This window comes from Coenobita brevimanus, chromosome 59 (genome assembly GCF_032717465.1).
Source record: "Coenobita brevimanus isolate Jiangsu-jjx chromosome 59, ASM3271746v2, whole genome shotgun sequence".
NCBI lineage: Eukaryota > Metazoa > Arthropoda > Malacostraca > Decapoda > Coenobitidae > Coenobita > Coenobita brevimanus.
The window spans coordinates 21,253,153-21,272,275 of record NC_137012.1 but is presented as its reverse complement, the minus strand read 5'-3'; the positions used below and the strand labels follow the sequence as shown (position 1 = coordinate 21,272,275).

The 19,123-nt window shown below is 43.1% G+C and overlaps 1 protein-coding gene across 1 annotated transcript in view; it reads left to right on the top strand.

Annotated features, from left to right (window-relative positions):
• LOC145402863 (protein kinase C, brain isozyme-like) overlaps window positions 1-19,123 on the top strand; it is an 805,215-nt gene that overhangs the window by 511,564 nt on the left and 274,528 nt on the right. Inside the window, exon 3 of the mRNA XM_080274771.1 lies at window positions 9,407-9,489. Coding sequence (XP_080130897.1) covers window positions 9,407-9,489 — 83 coding nt within the window. The remainder of the gene's footprint in view (window positions 1-9,406; window positions 9,490-19,123) is intronic.

Below are 19,123 nucleotides of genomic sequence, written 5' to 3'. Positions count from 1 at the left end.
TCAGTGTTTATTATTTCTTGTGGGTAAAAGTAAGTTAGTTATAAGTAACCTTTTGTCTGTCTAAGTATATTATAGTGACAACATGCGCCATAACACAAACTTATATAGAGTTATTGGTCAGTGAGGGTCAGGAAGAGGAACGGAACTTTTGGAAGGGACGGTAGAGTAAACGACATTTAAGCTGCGAATTTGTGTATATTACGTTATCATAGCCCTGTACACTATGTATGGGGGAAAAAATCTAGAATAGGACACCAGATCAGTGGTGTCTCAGTCGTGAATCGCCTTATGTTCATAGCTATACTAGTAATACACTTGTTATTGAAGGCTGTATTTAACCCCTCCGGATCAAGCGGTCTCAAAGCAGAATAAAACCATCTGGATATGGCAAGAATTTAAAGAAAAGATATATGCTGGGGTTGAAAAGGTTAAGACAGTGAAATACATGCAGGGATTTGAATGTTTTATAGTGATAGTTGGACAGAAGGGAAACAAAGGCAAGAAATTAACCCTCTCTAGGTCGGAACAACTTTAGTATTCTCTTCCAGCCAAGGTCAGACGATTCTATTCGGCTGTGGGACTTTAGGAACCTGAGTGTCAATAGTATCATCGTTAACCCACTTATTTCAGCTAACTTCAGGTAGTTTTATTCAGCTTAGAGAGTGACAGGAGGCTAAGAGAGAGAGAGAGAGAGAGAGAGAGAGAGAGAGAGAGAGAGAGAGAGAGAGAGTAGTTCGAAACGCAAGAGAAATAACGAACTTAAACTGTATGCCGTGTTTCCCGTCCACCCATAGTAACCCTATCTGATCTTTTAAGCAGAATGTGTCGAGGCAGCTGGAAGGGAACAGATCTTGAATTTAACTTTATTCATATTTTATTTTACTTTATTTGTATTTTGTTTTTATTTTTAGCGAGGCACAAGTTTTCCACGCTCTCACGCTTGGGCTCTTTCTTTATTGTACATATTCTATTAGTTTTAGATGCAACCCCAGGCGAATTAGAACGTGAACCCAGTAGACTGCAGGCTGAAGTTGCCCTCCTCCTGCTGTTCGCCAACCACAACCAAGTCTGTTTTCCTAGACGAGATTAATTTTTTATTTTATTTTATGTATGTATGTATGTATGTATGTATTTGTTTATTTATTTATTTGTATTTGTATTGCTGAGTGGGCAGGAATCAGAGGCAGGTAAAGTCAGACAATCCAGGGGAATCCAGTGGTTGAGGCAGAGTAATAACAGTAACCATCTGGGCAACGGGGGGGGGGGGGCATTGATGTCCACTGCTGCACGGGGTGGCCCACACTTTTATCTTTCCTTAATATGTAGATGGGGGTGGCTACCATTCACTCGCTTGATGTAGTGCTACCGTTACACAGTTATCATTCCTTCATATATAGATGGGGTGGCTACCATTCACTCACATAATGTAGCACTACCTGCCGGTGACTCTACTCTAGAGGGACATGTTAAGTGGTTTCTTTGTGGTCCAGAAAACCAGCGTTGGGTGGTAACCATGTAACCAAGAGTGGACGTTTGATGGTCTTAATGCTGCGTTTTGATGATAGATAAGGAGATAGATAATACTGTTCACGGCTGGGTTTTGATGGTAGACAAGGGAATAGATAATATTTGTTGTTGTAACACTGCAAATAAAGATCACTGTAAATAATAATAAACTGTGTGTAAATACCCAACCAGAAAATAAACGAAAACTATTAAATAAAACAATATGTTGAGAACCATTGTGTGTAGCCTTTACTGTTGCAAGAAGTATCACTCATTTGCATACCGTAGCGTTCACGGCGGGGGCAGCGCGGCGAATGTTAATTGAGTTTCAGATTTTTCTTTTATTGAGTGAGATTTTTTTAATAGTTAGACCATGTGTGTTGGAGCTATTGTATGACCGAAATTTAAGGTGACAGAGTAATTGATTCTTTTTTGTCTTTAATGGAGCCTTTTCAGTCTTGTCATGGTAGGTAGGTAGCGAAATAATGGTGATCGTACTTCAGGTGATAGTAGCCTAGAGACTTCCTAACACCTCTTCCTTAGCGATTTATAGGCAGACGATTTTATTCAACTTCGGACAAAATTTTCGAAATGGAGGAATTGGACATAGCCTTAGTTATGTCTTTGTTGCCGTAGATAAAAAAAAAATGGTATAATTAAATCGCTTGGTATTTTTTAAAGCAAGAAAGAAGGAACCAAAGGCCAGGAGCTTGATGTAACGTAATCAGTTCAGACCGATGACTTTCTTTTTTTTTTGCCACCACCAGAGGGGTTGATAGGGGACCGCACCATTCGTTCATTCAGTGTAGTGCTACCCTTAAGTGACTGTGTGTGTGTGTGTGTGTGTATGTGTATGTATGTGTGTGTGTGTCCAGAACAGCTCCAATTTTTACGGGCTGGTTCAAATCCGCTGTCGTTATGGAATTGGCGTGGTTTTCTCGTTATTTCCGTGTGTGTGTGTGTGTGTGTGTGTGTGTGTGTGTGTGTGTGTGTGTGAGAGAGAGAGAGAGAGAGAGAGAGGCGATAGGGAGGGGAGGGGGGCACTTTCCACCCTGGCCACCGCCTCTTTGCACCCCGACACACTCTTAACCTCTTTGCCGCCGTTGATGCACTTCAGTTAATTGAATGGTGGGACCGCTGCCAGGTTATACACACGTCCCTTACCTCTCTCCCTATCCCCTGAAAGGATGATGGGGTGTACAGAGGGGTAATTTCAGCCTGTAGTCCACCGGGTTCACATTAGATAAACCTGGGCAAACACAGTAGGACGACAGACTAGCTCTAGAGGATATTGGGAGAGAAATTCGAATATCCAAATCGTTTTAACACTGTCTCGAGTATCGTATCATTGTGTCTAATTACTGATACTACACTCGTCTTGCCCGGGTGTACGAGATTTTTATTTTTATTTTTTTATGACTGTGCAAGAGAATATTTACCACTTAACTTACGTCGTTCTTATGATTTTTTTATTACCTTGTCTGCAGACGATTCTGTTCTGTTTTGAGGAGGTCTCAGAGTACGGTACAGAGGTTAATGAATAGTAGTAGTAGTGGTATTTATATTATTATTATTTATTATTATTATTATTATTATTATTAGTAATAATAATAATAATAATAATAATAATAATAATAATCCATCCATCCATCATCCAATCCTACATTGCCCCATGAGGAGCGTGGGAGCCCGGGGCTAGGCAGTTGGTCCCGACATTTACGATGAAAGTGACCAGCCTCACTCATCCCTGAGTGGCATTACATGAGCAATCAACCCCAACCATCCCTTGGATATAAACCTTCACCGGCTCAATTCGATTGGAGCGCAATAATTACCCACTAAACCATCAGGCGACAAAGTTTGGTTATATGGTTACCACCCAGCGCAGTAAATTGTTTCCTGGTGTACAGGAAACCATTTGGCTTGTCATTCAGTGTAGAGTCACCCACAGGCAGAAGGAAGAGGAAAGAATGAAGGAAAGAAAGACAGAAGAGGGAGTGTAAAGTCACCCGGCAGACATCCGAGAGCAGCACTACATCGAGTGAGTGCATGGTGAGCGCCCCTACCTACCACATAATAATAATAATAATAATAATAATAATAATGATAATAATAATAACAATAATAATAACAACAACAACAGCAACACCAACAACAGCAGTAACAATAATAACAATAATAATGATAATGATGATGAATGCTGATAAATAATAAAAATCTGGTTTTCGTTTCTCCCACGCGTCAGTTCTTCCAGATGAATTCACTAGACCTCCACACACGCATACACCTTTAGAACATCAAGATTCACGACAGCACTCGCATCCAATACAAACTAAAAGCAATATCTAGCCCTCCGCTTCGAAAAGGCTCTCTCATGAAAGGAATTAAATCGTGTGGAGCCAATCATGTGAAGCAAGTCGTGTGAAGGTAGGAAGAAGGAGAGAGAAAAATGGTGATACTGAAGTGCTTAATAATGCGGCAGCGATATTGGTTGTGTGTGTGTGTGTGTGTGTGTGTGTGTGTGTGTGTGTGTGTGTGTGTGTGTGTGTGTGTGTGATGTGGCAAGCGAGGTTCACATTCATTTGGGTTCATTTTTGAGTTCTTTTGATGGCCACGCTCGGTCGAGGCTCGCCTGCACCACTCCACATGGATTTTTTTTTTTTCTATTTCAGGTAAATTGTGTAGAGCGACCTGTTCCAGACATTTCAGAGGCCTGGTGCTATATGAGTGGAGTGGTATGTGACGGTATGTGACTGGAGTGGTATGTGACGAAACGGTATGTGACTGGAGTGATGTATGACGTTATGTGACTGGAGTGGTGTGTGACGGTATGTGACTGGAGTGGTATGTGACAGTATGTGACTGGAGTGGTATGTGACGAAACGGTATGTGACTGGAGTGATGTATGACGTTATGTGACTGGAGTGGTATGTGACGGTACCGTATGTGACTGGAGTGGTATGTGACGGTATGTGACTGAACTGGTATGAGACTGTATGTAACTAGAGTGGTATGTGACGGTATGTGACTAGAGTGGTATGTGACCGTATGTGACTCCAGTGGTATGTGATCACTGACTCTTTATCCGTCCTTTGATAGTTGATTGCAAGGACTGGGGTAGGGATGGGGGTGAGGTAAGGGTGCAGCTGGGAAGGGAGAAAGGGAGGGAGGAAGCTGGCTAGAGGGCTTGGGGTGAGGGAGGGGGTTGGAATGGGGGTGGAGTTGGGGGTAGGTAGGGTAGGGATGGAGAGGAGGGGAAGTAGCGGGGGAGGGGGTTGGGTAGAGATCTCTGAAGGGAATGGGAATACGGGTAGGGGGATGGGGAGTGGGAGACTGAGGGGGTGGGAGTGATGGTGGGGTGGAATTGGAGTGTGAAAGAGTGGGGGATGGTGGTAAGGATGAATAGGAAAGGGAGGGGGAGGTAAAGGGGATGGGGGGTGATGGCAGCGGTGTAATGGGAGGGGGAGGAGGTGAGTGTGGGGGTGGGGGTGGGGGTATGTGGTGGGGGGAGGCTTAACATTTTTCACCCACAGCCTTCCGGTTCCGAGAAAGGCGCAAGGTTACAGTGCGCGTAATTGGAATCCCTGCTCTTTCTACCCTCATCCATTGCAGGGGAAAAGTTGCCTGCAAATTAACGCGAATGAATTGACGATCTGGCGCAACAGAAAACCCATCTTCGTCTCTAAAGAAGCGAGATAAACCCTTTCACTACGGGAGGTTGAATCTCTCTCTCTCTCTCAAGGAATAATAGACCCCGCCTGTACAATTCCAAGTATTTTTTTTTTTTTTTTAAGGGAGTTTTTTTCTTTCATTTTTTTTTTTTTTTTTTTTTTTCGTGTAATGGAGGGAACGAGCGGTACGAAAAGTGTGAAATATTTTGAAGCGGTGGCTGAAAAATGAGTAAATTGAACAGGAGTGTGTGGTGTGACTGTGGCTGACTGGATGTAATGGTCTATAGGAGTCCCAGTTTGAGAGAGAGAGAGAGAGAGGTGGATGTAGTAGGATTTGTGTGTGTGTGTGTGTGTGTGACGGTTTTATTAATCTTTTATAACATGTAAGTAAAGGAGTAGAATAATGGCCATAGATTCCTTTAGTGGAATGACAGAATTGAGACCCCTTTACTACGAGAGGTTTTGCTGAGTGGAATCGTTCTCTCTCTCTCTCTCTCTCTCTTTGCCGCTGATATTTAAAGCATGTGTTCTTTACAGTTCTCATCTTTTTTCCTATTCCCCCCATCACCCCTCTCCTCTCCTCTCCTCTCCTCTCTTCTCCTCTCCTAGCCTTTCCTCTCCTCTCCTTTCCTCTCACATATATCTCCAATCTTTTCGCTGTTACATGATGCGTATGCACTTTGTCTTTATCTATCTCTCCTCGCTTCTGCTATCTTCTTTTCTCTTGTCACATTTCCTCTCCCGCTGTCTTCACTTTTCCTTCTACTTCTGTCCCCCCCTCACACATCCTTCGCTTTATCCTTCCCCATTCTACTCTTCTCCTGTCCTCTCTGCGAATACACTTCTCTTTTTTTCTCCCTTCCTTTCCTTCACTTTCCTCTTCTTCTCTCCCTTACTTCCCTATCCTGTCCTCTCCCTACCCCTCCCGTCAACATTCCTCATTTTCTGTCCCAGCCTTTTCTTCTCTTTCCTATTACTTCTCTCCATTACTTCTCTGTCCTGTCCTCTCCCTTCCACTCCCCTTCCCTCCCTTGCCCCACCTGCCCTTCACTCTCCCCTCCCCTCTCCCCTCACCCCACAGATTTAAAGCGTCTGTCCTGGTCCCTTGCTTTGAAATATTGAATTTGTCGATCGTCCAGCCGCACCAAAGGACGATATCCACTTTTTCTCTCCCTCTCAGCCCGTCCTCTCCCTCTCAACTCGTCTTTCTCTCCCTCTCTGAGCGTCCTCTCCCTCTCTGCGCGTCCTCTCCCTCTCATCTCACCTTTCTCTCCCTCTCTGCTCGTTTCTCTCTCTCTCTGCTCGTTTCTCTCTCTCTCTCTCTCTCTCTCTGCTCGTTTCTCTCTCTCTCTCTCTCTCTCTCTGCTCGTTTCTCTCTCTCTCTCTCTCTCTCTCTCTCTCTCTCTCTCAGCTCGTCCTCTCCCCTCCTGCCTCTTGTTCGTTTATCTCTGTGGCTATCGATTCGTCTGTCTCTCCGTCTATCTAGGAATGCAGATTAAAAACTGGTACACTGATTACGTTCTTTGGTTTAACATCGTCTTTTACTTAGATGGATAGATAGACAGCTGGATAGGGAGAGAGGAAAGAGGGAGAGAGAGAAGAAGGTAGACCGATGGATGGATGGATGGGTGTGTGGGTGGGTGGAAGAATGTTTGCATAGATTGACAGATCGATTGATGGATGGATGGGTGGGTGGCTGGGTGGATGATTGCATAGATAGAGAGATAGACAGACAGATAGATGGAGAGATATGGGTAGCTAGATAGAAAGATAGATGGAGAGGTATAAGTAGCTAGATAGACAGATAGATAGAAGATGGATGGGATTTTAGGAACGCATCCCCAAACAGAGTCAGATTGTGTTTTGGTGGTGACTAAGGCGTTTCAGTGTATGTGTGGATTGAGATGATGTACGTGAAGACTAGCAGAGAGAGAGAGAGAGAGAGAGAGAGAGATCAGGGTGTAATGTGTGATGATATACAGTATACAGTACAGGCAAAGGAGACAAAAGGGAAGGCTTGTATTGCAAAGGTATATATATGTTGTGTAGACCAGGTAAGGTGTATGAGTGAGTGGTGATTGGAAAGGTATGTATGTATATATGTATGTATGTATGTATTTTGGTATGTATTTATGTAATATATATGAATAAATGTATGTATGTATGTGTGTATGTAAATATGTATGTTTGATGTAAAAAAGCAGACCGGAGTATGTAAAAGTGTTGTATCTTTATGGAGGAAATGGATGATAAGAGGGAGGTAAAGATGTGCGTATCAGAAGTAGATGGAGCGAAAGAAAGGAGAGGGAACGAGTTTAGGGAGAGAGCGAGGGGAAGGAGAGAGAGCGAGAGGAAGGAGAGGGGGCGAGAGGAAGGAGAGGGGGCGAGAGGAAGGAGAGGGGGCGAGAGGAAGGAGATGGGGCGAGAGGAAGGAGAGGGGGCGAGAGGAAGGAGAGGGGGCGAGAGGAAGTACAGAGATCGGGAAGGAGCAAGAGGAAGGAGAGGGAACGAGAGGAAGGAGGAGGCCAGGAGGGTGAAATGATGGTGTGTAAGAGGTACTAAATCATAAATACCTGCCCTCTAATTAGGCTACCTGGTCCATATATACTAATTAGCGCGTTTTTTTTTTTCTTCATCCTAAATTAAATCAGTGTTGCATCCACCTCTCTCCACTTCCACACCTCCTTCCTTGCATCCACCTCTCTCCACTTCCACACCTCCTTCCTTGCATCCACCTCTCTCCACTTCCACACCTCCTTCCTTGCATCCACCTCTCCACTTCCACACCTCCTTCCTTGCATCCACCTCTCTCCACTTCCACACCTCCTTCCTTGCATCCACCACTCTCCACTTCCACACCTCCTTCCTTGCATCCACCTCTCGCCACTTCCACACCTTCCTTGCATCCACCTCTCTCCACTTCCACACCTCCTTCCTTGCATCCACCTCTCTCCACTTCCACACCTCCTTCCTTGCATCCACCTCTCGCCACTTCCACACCTCCTTCCTTGCATCCACCTCTCTCCACTTCCACACCTCCTTCCTTGCATCCACCTCTCTCCACTTCCACACCTCCTTCCTTGCATCCACCTCTCACCACTTCCACACCTCCTTCCTTGCATCCACCTCTCTCCACTTCCACACCTCCTTCCTTGCATCCACCTCTCGCCACTTCCACACCTCCTTCCTTGCATCCACCTCTCTCCACTTCCACACCTCCTTCCTTGCATCCACCTCTCTCCACTTCCACACCTCCTTCCTTGCATCCACCTCTCTCCACTTCCACACCTCCTTCCTTGCATCCACCTCTCTCCACTTCCACACCTCCTTCCTTGCATCCACCTCTCCATTTCCAAACCATCTTCCTTGCATCCACCTCTCTCCATTTCCACACCTCCTTCCTTGCAGCCACCTCTCTCCACATCCACACCTTCATCCACATCAGTAGTACTATTCCATGTAACACTTTTAGGTCCTCGTTTTAAGTGACACAGGAGAATTTCGTAACAACTCTTCCTAAGTGATTTATTTTTCGTGTTACACTTTTTTTTTTTAATCCTCTTGTCTGTATATCTGTTTGTATCAATCTTGCTGTTCTGTATCCATCTGTGCTTAGATAAACATTCTCTCTCTCTCTCTCTCTCTCTCTCTCTCTCTCTCTCTCTCTCACACACACACACACACACACACACACACACACACACACACACACACACACACACACACACACACACACACACACACACACACACACACACACACACACACACACACACACACACACACACACCACGCAAAAAAATCACAGTCGCTAATGAAAACCTCCACTTAACACCACCACCACTAATTCCAAAAAATTATCAAGTTTCCCAAAATGTATCGTCCACTGTCATTCATGTGGACGGTGGACTGAACGTTAACTTCTGAAATATAGGTCAGGCGGCTTTTCTGTGGATCCGGGAAGTGGAAGAGCCAGGTGGATGAATCTGAAAGTACTGTGGAAGTGGAGAGGATTTGTGTGTGTGTGTGTGTGTGTGTGTGTGTTCTTTCTTCTCTTTGTGTTTTCTTTCTCTCTCTCTCTCTCTCTCCACTGTAGATATCCATTTATATAATTTTTTCTCCAAAGTTCAGATAATATTGCCATCTCTGCACATCCCATTTTCTTTCACCCAACTTTTTTTCCAGGGTAACTTCTTCATTACTAACTCATCCCACTTTTTCCTCCACAGTCTGCAGTTTCGTGGTACATAAGCGCTGCCATGAGTTCGTCACCTTCAAGTGCCCCGGCAAGGACAAGGGAGCAGATTCGGATGTAAGTGATTCGATCCTGTTACGTTTATAGTTTTAAGGAAGTTCGCAGATTGGGATGTAAGTGGTTCGATCCTTTTAACGTTTACATTTTTAGGGAATTTCGCAGATTCGGATGTAAGTAGTTCTGTTCCTTTATGTTTATACTTTTAAGGAATTTGTAAGTTGACGATGCTGTAAATATCAAGTGGTTCCCTTACAAGGTGTTTTTCAGGTTACAAAGTGTGTATGATTTTTATGTGTTTTTCGGACAGGATACTTTGGTGTTACAGAATCCTCAGTAATTTCATTGATATTTTTCCTGCAGGGTGTTTGGAAATTTACCCTGGTCTGTTAACTCTTAGGTATTTTTCCTACAGGATGATCAGAAGTTACCCAAGTCTGTCATCGTGAGGTGTATTTCTTACAGGCCGAATAAAACTTACCAAATCGTCTTTAGTTTTTTTAGTATTTTTTTAATGGAAAGTAAAATTTAAGGCAGATTACAGTATATTTTTTAGTTATATGTTACAGGAGGCTTATGAGTCATCAAATCTTCCTCATTTCTAAGGTACCCCGTGTTTCTTATAGGCGTCTTGTAAGTTAACAGATCCTCGTATAGTTCTTAGGTTATAGCCATGAGGAAAACGTTGCCTACAGTTTTCCGTCAGTCTTGCGTCTGCCTTCCACAGTACTCATTCCTACCCAATCGACGGAGCATCTTTCCCTCTCAGACTCTTTTGCTGTGGGCTTCATATTTCAGTCCTACCCAATCGACGGAGCATCTTTCCCTGTTAGACCCTTTTGTTGTGGTGTTGTTTTCCTGTAACACCTTCCATCGCCATAACCAGCAGAGCAGTGTTGGTGAATTTTTTGCATATGGCTGTACAGTTGCATTCATAAGTAAGGATACACCTGTGCTTGCTTAGTCTGCTGCCGTGTATGGTACTGTTGGAATGTGGCACTTTTTCACGTACTACTTAATGCCCTAATGATAACTAAACCAGTTATACCCCGTCTTCTCTAACTTGGCCTAAAATTGTCCTCTCTCGATCTTGAATTCTAAGCCGTCACAAGAGATTAAGACTACAACATAATGCCAGTCACGAAGAAATACTACGGAAAGGTAGAGCCGCGGCATTCTTTTCTTCTGCCGCTGAGTCATGTGAAATAAACCACAAACGAATGAAAATCTGGGCCAAGTTAGAGTAAAACGAGTATAGAAAATGAAGCTGTTCCACATCCAACCAGCAGTGGATGACACAGATACATGTTTATCCTTACTATGCTATTTTTATTTTAACTTGGCCCAGATTTTCGTCCTCTTGTAGCTTATTTCTTGTAGCTCAGTGGCAGGAAAAGACAGTACTATGGCTTTACCTCCTTTCCAGTGCACTTCGTGACTCGCATCACATTTCAGTATTAATCAGTTGTTACAACTCGGCTTTCAAGATGGAGACTTGACATATTTCAACGTTAATCTATTGTTACAACTCAGTACTCAAAATGGAGACATGGTATATTCCAGTGTTAATCTGTTGTTACACACTCAGCATTCAAGATAGATACATGGCAACAGTAGCCTAAGTTAGAGTAAAAAGGATGTATTGAACGCGAATGTACAATCAAAGACACAACTATCCCCCCCAGTTCCGTGTGAAGAAAATTTACTACTGGCGAACGACAACGAAAACCCCTATCTCTGCTAGTGCGTGTTTCAGATGGTTCGATTTTTCCGCTATGTATTCGTCAAACTTTGGGAAGAGGCTTGTGTCTTTGTACAATACACTCCCAAGCCATATTTTCTGCCCACCCACAATCCCTCTTCACAACCGCGAGGAAATTATAGTATCTCACTGAACGATGGCCTTGTTGGTGGTGGTGTTCGAAGCTTATCCAGACAGCACAAGTAACAGTGATATAGCGACCCTTTAGTCCTGTTGTCTAGCAAACCCGTTGACTTACCTGAACACCGGGCAACAGGTGTTCAGTCGGTGTAAAACCCAGGATATGCCTTCCCTCCAGCCACATGTAAGCTTAGAGAATAAACACCGATTGTGGATTTCGAGTGTAGTATTTTCACTGGTAGTTGAGTGACGGAATTAGCGTTGATTTTTGAACCCTTGTAGCTGCTTCGAAATTGTCCCAGCTGAATAAAATCGTCTGTGTTTAGCCAGAATGAGTACATAGCAGAACCATCACAGTGAAAGAGTTTTAGAGATAGCTTTCAGTCTTTTAGCTCCATAAGGATTTTCTCACCTGCAGACAGTCGACTGGTATGGAGCCTGAATGAAACGGGAAAGTAAACCAACAGCAAGGAAAGGGTTAGCGTGAGATGTTCGTTTCGTTACCTGTTGTTTTGTAATTTGTCCAACAGAGAATTCAAGTTACTGTATCCTTTCTCAATAGTCCGAATATAGTTACCTGTACCCGAACATTACCCACAGGTGTCACCTGTATTTAAAACTCCACAGACACTTTAAATACCTGTAGCCCATTGCGAGGCTCTAGATTTCTTGTTTCCTAACCCCATCACTGCAGGGAAGTTTTGTGTTTTATGTTTTTGGTATACCAGGTCGTTTTATTCATTTCAGAAGCGCATATCAGATTAAGAGGTTAAACTAATAAATTTCATTAACTCCTTCACTGCGTGGGTGCTCTTTAAAGATAAGTAAAAGCGAGTGATAATAGGAAGAATACACTAGAAAAAAAAAATCAGCTGAATGAAGAGGTTAATTTGTTGGGTATAGTTCGACAGGGAACGCGTTTGCCGCCTACTGACTGTCAGAGTTACACGACAGTATTTGCTTTGACCACACTGTTAACTCTTTCACCCCGAGCACGTTCTCTCTGTTTTATTCTTGCTTCCTCCAGATCATTTGGTGGTAGCTACATTAATTTGAAAAAAGGCGACATTGTGCTGAAGAAATAAATAAAATTGTGCTTATCATCATTTCAAATTTTAACCCGTAAGATGAAAATACTAATGTTTATTTATTTATTTATTTTTTCTAAGTGGATGAAATAAAAAAACGTGTAATGGAAGGGAAGGTGTTAAGACAATCTAGGTAGGGTAGCGGGATGGATGCGTAACCTTTACGTTAGGAGGAACTGCGTTATAACTAAACCCACCCAGTTTCCACCCCACATTGCCTTTCATCACACCATCCATCCATCCATCCTTGCCCCACTAGGAGAGTAGGGGCCCTGTGCTAGGCTACTCAGTCCAGACATTTAAGGTGAGGGTGAAGCAGTAGCCCCAGACAACCTTTTTGGCCACATCCGGTCAGTGTGCCTCAACCCGCTAGACCACAAGGCGTCCATTTTTTGCAGTAGTTACCAGCTAATGTATTAATTGATTTCTTGAGGTGCAGGAAATGATTTGGCTTATCGCTCAGTCACTTGATGGTAGCACTACATTTAGTGAGTAGACGATGACCTGCCATCACTTTCGTTACTATACATTCGTTTGATGCGATTGGTCATATACTTAACCCATTCATTCCGAGGACGTCTTTTTCATTCTAATAATGCTGATGTAGGGCTGGTTTATTCAGCTTTATAAAATTCTCTTGCATTGTGCGGGTTAATGAAAGCCGTATCCAGTTAAATAAATCAATTGATAAATACATAAGTAAATAAATAAGTTAAATTAAATCGTCTGGGGATACCATGACATCCTCGAGCTGCAGAGGTAAAAAATAAACGGCAGAGGGGAAGGCAAACTCCTAATATTTGACAGCCATTTATTGAAAACCCATGGTTATTAGATGTAGTGAACCTGCAGCCCACGTTACGGAGTGCTGTTTGTTACTTTGTTTGCCTCTGATTCCTTCTTCCTTTGATTTAAATATATATATATATATATATATATATATATATATATATATATATATGAAGAAAGGCCAGGCACATTGGCGCGTATTCTCGTTGCTTCAGGAGGCTCCCTAACACCTCTTCCTAAGGGATTTATTTTGTTTATTACACCTTCGTATCCTCATCTGCGTTACCTATATCGTTATAATTATCATCATACATTTCATATATAGCCAAAAAAATTCCATTACCCGGCAGTACGGTATCCAAAAATAAATCGCTATGGAAGAGGTGCTAGGGAGCGTACTTACGTGACGAGAATACGGACCATTTGTTTTTTTCTTCACCACGTGTTTCAAAAATGATCGTCGAAAATTGGGTGCTTCCCTTCCTCTGTTTAAAGTTTCTGTATACATCCGTGTTGCCTCACCACGCGAGTACTGTGATATGTTTCGCTGTAAGAAAAGATTGGTAAATATGTGACGAAGTACAGCACGATTTTTTTTTTTTAAGTGTAGCTATCACCAACCTGTTTTATTCAGCTTAGAGGAGATTTTCCTTGAAGAGTGTAGATGTTGCCTTCTTTAACTCTTTTAATTATTATTGGGTTCTAAGCTGAATGCAGTCTTGAAAGTTTAATCCCTTCACTACAAGAGATCCTTCATAACCTGAGTAAACTCGTGTGGCAGAAGGAAGAAAAGCATTCAGATGTCAGTATCATACTATTTGGTCAAGAAACTAAAAACCCTGCTTTACAAGATGTTCTTCACGAGTTCATTTTCACTTAGTCTCTTGAGCACAGTTACGTCTTTCTTTATTTAACTATTTTTGGCAACTAATAGGCAAACTTTTTCAGCTTAGGAAAAATAAGTTACGTCTTGGACACTGCCAGGTCATGCCCTTCTGACCTCCCTGCCTTATGTGCGGGTTTTGTCATTTCCTTCAAAGACACCCTATCGCTGTTCTAAAGAAAACCTCAATTTCAGTAGTAGCTTAACAGGGCTGGTATGTAAATGTTGTCAATTGTTCTTCCATTCGGCAACATTTATTTTCAAGATGGGCCTCTGTGATCGTTTTCCTCCCTCAGAATCTTGGTACATCGTCGTCATAACAGAGTGCTGCTCCCTCCTCTTCACGTAACTCACTGTCCAGGAGAGTGTGACCGAGAATCATGTATTATACCTCCAGCATATGAGCAGCTGCCCTTATAAAAATTAATTATATATACTGCCTTCGTCCCACACTTAGTATATAGTAAGTCTGTTATACCTCAGTACAGTTATATCTTAGACAATATTGTGTACTCATTCCACATATATTTATTGTAATTAGTAAAATGTTCTCTAGGTCATCCACAGTATTTCCGGGATATTCCAACGTGAGTAATATTCCCACATTATACCCTCGAGTTAATCCCTTCACTATACAAGCCATATAGATTTTAGCCCTTTCAGCCCGGCGACATCTTTTTTTTTTTTTTTTTTTTCTGCCCCTGGACGATTCAGTTTCGGTTATGAAAGACCTGTGTGACAAGAGACATTAAAGAAATAAGAAAAACTCTATTAACGTCAGCAAACGAAGGTGTAATTAGTTATTATTTTACATTTTTGTCATCACCAGGCGATTTTTATTCAGTGTATGCGAGAGTTCTGATATTTAAAGGGATAATGAAGGCAATATTTACCCTTCTAGTTCAGAAAAATTCCTCCTTATCTGAGTAAAATTTTCTAGAGGTAAGAAAAAAATAAATAATATAACAATAAAAATAAAGGACGTCATTGGAGTGAAGCAGTCAAGCTCTCTTTTAATGTTTTTTTTTTTTTAATTCTTGCCACCTCCAGACGATTTCCTTCAGCTGAGGAAAGACATCATGGTAGTGAAGGGGGTGACCATGCTATTTCCCGAAAGGACGAAAAAAGAAAAAGACAAAAGAAAAAGAAAAGAGGTAGAAGAAGAAGAAAAAAATAAATGTCCTCGGGGTAGAGGGCTTAATATCTTGCAAAGTATCACGACTGTTTAAAAAAATGATTGTAAGAATGAGGTGAGTGGGGAGGAGGAGGCTGAAAAGGAGGTGAAGAAATCAGGAACGAGGGTATGTAAGGGAGAGTGGTGGTGTGTTGTGGAATGAGGGTCGTTACTGAGTAGGGGCATAAACGTCTGGAGGTCACGTTATCGAGGCTTCCCCCCACAGGATAGATCGACAGATAGATAGATAGATGCATAGATAGTTGTCCTCGTGGTTGTAATGTAAGAAGAATACATAGGGTGTCAGGGAAAGATGAAGATGATGCTGGTTAGTGTGTGTGTGTGTGTGTGTGTGTGTGTGTGTGTGTGTGTGTGTGTGGTATAGTATGTTATGGAATGTGTGTGTGTGTGTGTGTGTGTGTGTGTGTGTGTGTGTGTGTGTGTGTGTGTGTGTGTCCAGTGGTGTGGTAGCGAGACACAGAGGCCACAAGGCTGTATTGGCTAGTGTGATGGGCCGTAACTCATTGATTACTGCTGCCTCTTTTATCCACTCCCTCCCGTGTGTGTGTGTGTGTGTGTGTGTGTGTGTGTGTGTGTGTGTGTGTGTGTGTGTGTGTGTGTGTGTGTAGCTAGATTATGATGATGATACCTTGAAAATACATACCACTGCTCTTAACCCCTTCACTACGATGGTCATATTTTACTTTATTCTTGTATGTAATAAAATGAGCTGATATTTTTGCCTACGCTCTCTCGGTCACGATGGGTGTGGTTGAAAAATTTGAACCCCACAAAATGAAGATGGTTTGAGCCAGGTTCCATTACATCCTATTCTTTCTACTGTACATACTGTTTGTTTACCAGCCTGATGTTATTTATTTTTCTTCCTTACCTATGAGATTATTTAACCAAGGAAAGATTTCTCATGATAAAGGGGTTATTGAGGACATTACCTAGCCCTCCAGTCCCAAATATCTCTCCTGAACTGACTATAAGGGTCTGGAGATGAAAAGAAAATATAATCGTTTTTTTTTTTTCCAAAGAAGTAGGAACCAAAGGCCAGAAACTAGCTAGATTGTTCCCTCCAAGAAAAAACAAAAACAAGATAAGGGAGCCAAATTCAAGATCCGTTCGTAACACGTCCTCGGGCTGAAAGGGTTCATCTCTAACCACTTATACTTCACCTCTTATCACTGCTCTTACCTCCACCACTACCACGTCTTCCACATCCATCTCATTCCTATCCATCCTCCCAGTTACTCCCCATCCAACCCATTCAGTTCTGTTCTTCCTGTTCCTATCCATCCTCCCAGTTACTCCTCATCCAACCCTTTCATCTCCAGCCTCCCCATTCTTCCCCATCTTCATTTCTCCCCATCCTTCTCATTCCTCACCATCGTCCCCATCTTCACATTCCTTACCATTCCTTCTTATCCTGATGATCTTTCTTATCCTTCCCATCCAATCCATTTCTCCTCGTCCTTCCCATTCTCCCCATTCTTCCCATTTCTCGTCATGCTTCCTCATTTCTCCGCATCCTGTCCATGTCTTAAAATCCTCCTCTTTTCTCCCCACCCTCTCCATTCTTCCCCATGCTCACCATTCCTTCCTATGCTCCTCATTCATCTCATCCTTCCCATTCATCCTCATCCTCCTTGCTCATCCTCATTCTCATTTTTCCCATTTCAATCAATATCTCCAGTCTTCCCCATCCTCTCCAGTACTTTCGATCCTCATCATCCTTCCCCATCCTTCCCATCCTCTTGCCTATCCTCCATGTCCCCATTCGTTCCCAGTCTTCCCCATCCTCCCCATCTCTCCACATTCTCCCCTTTTCTTCCATCATTGCCCAGTTACCCCTCTCCTTCCCCTAACCCTCCACCCTTCTCCTTCCCCTCACCCACTACCCCTCTCCTTCCCCTTGTATTTCATCTTTTGTATGAACATGATGGGGCGGGGACATGTTTAGGAAGCAGTCCAAGTGTGAGGGTGAGGCAGGTGAAGGGTGAAGTATGACAGGTGTGATGGTGAGGCAGATGAATGGTGAGGCAGATGAAGGGTGAAGCAGGACAGGTGTGATGGTGAGGCAGTGCAAGTGTGAAGGTAAGGCAGGACAGGTGTGAGGATGAGGCAGGTGTGAGGGGGAGGCAGTAGCCTACAAAGTGAAGATGAGGAAGGGCTTGTGTGAGGGAGAGGCAGGACAGGTGTGAGGGTGAGGCAGTACAAGTGTGAAGGTGAGGCAGGACAGGTGAGGGGGTGAGGCAGGACAGGTGTAAAGATGAGGCAGGAGAGGTGTGAGGGTGAGGCGGGTGAGGGGGTGAGGCAGTACAAGTGTGAAGGTGAGACAGGGCAGGTGAGAGGATGTAGGCGGGAGAGGATGTAGGCGTGGCATGTGTGGTGGTGAAGCAGGACAGGTGTGAAGGTGAGACAGGACAGGTGTGAGGTTGTGGCAGGTGAGGTTGAGGCAGGTCAGATATGAGCTATGAGAGTTAGAAAGGGAGGGACAGAGAGAGTAGGTAAGGAGAGAGGGAGGGAGGGAGAATCCGATTGAGGTAAGGTAAATCAAGGTAAGGAAAGGCAGGTGGTCGGGGGGCTGGAGGGGGCAAGGGAGGGGGCGTCTGGGGGAAGATAGGAAGTTGTCAGTCAAAGGCCGAATTTGTGTCAGAATAGGTCAGATAAAATGTCAGCTCCCCCTTTCCCCCCTCCCTCCCTCTCTGTTCTTCCCACACCCCATTACAACCTCCCCTCCTCCCCACCCCCACACCTCCTACCGTCCTTCCCTCCCTCTCCCTCCTACATTTTTTCAGCAGTGATCTGGAGTATTCTCATGGGTTTAATTTGCCGTCTAATCCTCATCCTTGTCACTTTATGCGTAGGATGCATTAATATTATGCTTTATTCAATTATTTAAACTTTGTCGATAAAACAGCATAGACAACATACAAGAGAAGATTGATATGTAGTATGTTATTATTGTTAAGAAATAGGTACTATAAAGCGTCCTAATCTGATGAGAAACCATACACATTAATATTATGTTTTGTTCAACTATGTAAACTACGTCGATGATAAAAGGACATAAAGAACACAAAAGAAAATACTGACATGAAGTGCTGTATATATTGCTAAGAAATAAGGTGCTACAAAACATTCTAATCTCATGAAATTACGGTCATACAAGTTTGCCAGTGATTGTGATTTGGGTGATTGTGTTTGGGTTAGATTCACTTGTTATCTGGCTACTTTGAAACAACCCTCAGTTATCCCTTTCAGTACGATGATGTCTTAAATTTTGGCAGCCCGTAGACGATTATAGAGCTCAGAGATGACCTGTCGTACCAAAGGGGTTAAAGCTCCTGAGTGATTTAGTAGTGATGTCTTTTATATATTTGTTTTGTCAGCCTGTAGATGATTATAGAGTTTAGGTATGAGCTGTCGTACTGAAGGGGTTATAGTTCCTTGGTGGTTCAGCGGGTTTAGGCGCTTCAGGCTGCTGTGGCCGGCAAGGGGTTAACTGAGGGATGGTTGAGGTTTCGTGATCACATAATGCGATTCAGGAAACGCGACTGGTCATATTCTCTGGAAGAGTTCCCAAGCTGCTTGTCTTTACGCTGCTGATGGTGCAATAGGTGATGGAATAAGAGGTGAAGGAAAGGAGGAGAATGGATCAAAAGAAATGAGGAATGTGGATCACGAGAAATGAGGAATATGCATCAAATAAATGAGGAATATGGATCACGAGAAATGAGGAATATGGATCAAATGAGGAATATGGATAAAAAGAAAATAATATAGCTCAAAAGAAATGAGGAATATGGATCACAAGAAATGAGGAATATGGATCACAAGAAATTAATATGGATCACAAGAAATGGGGA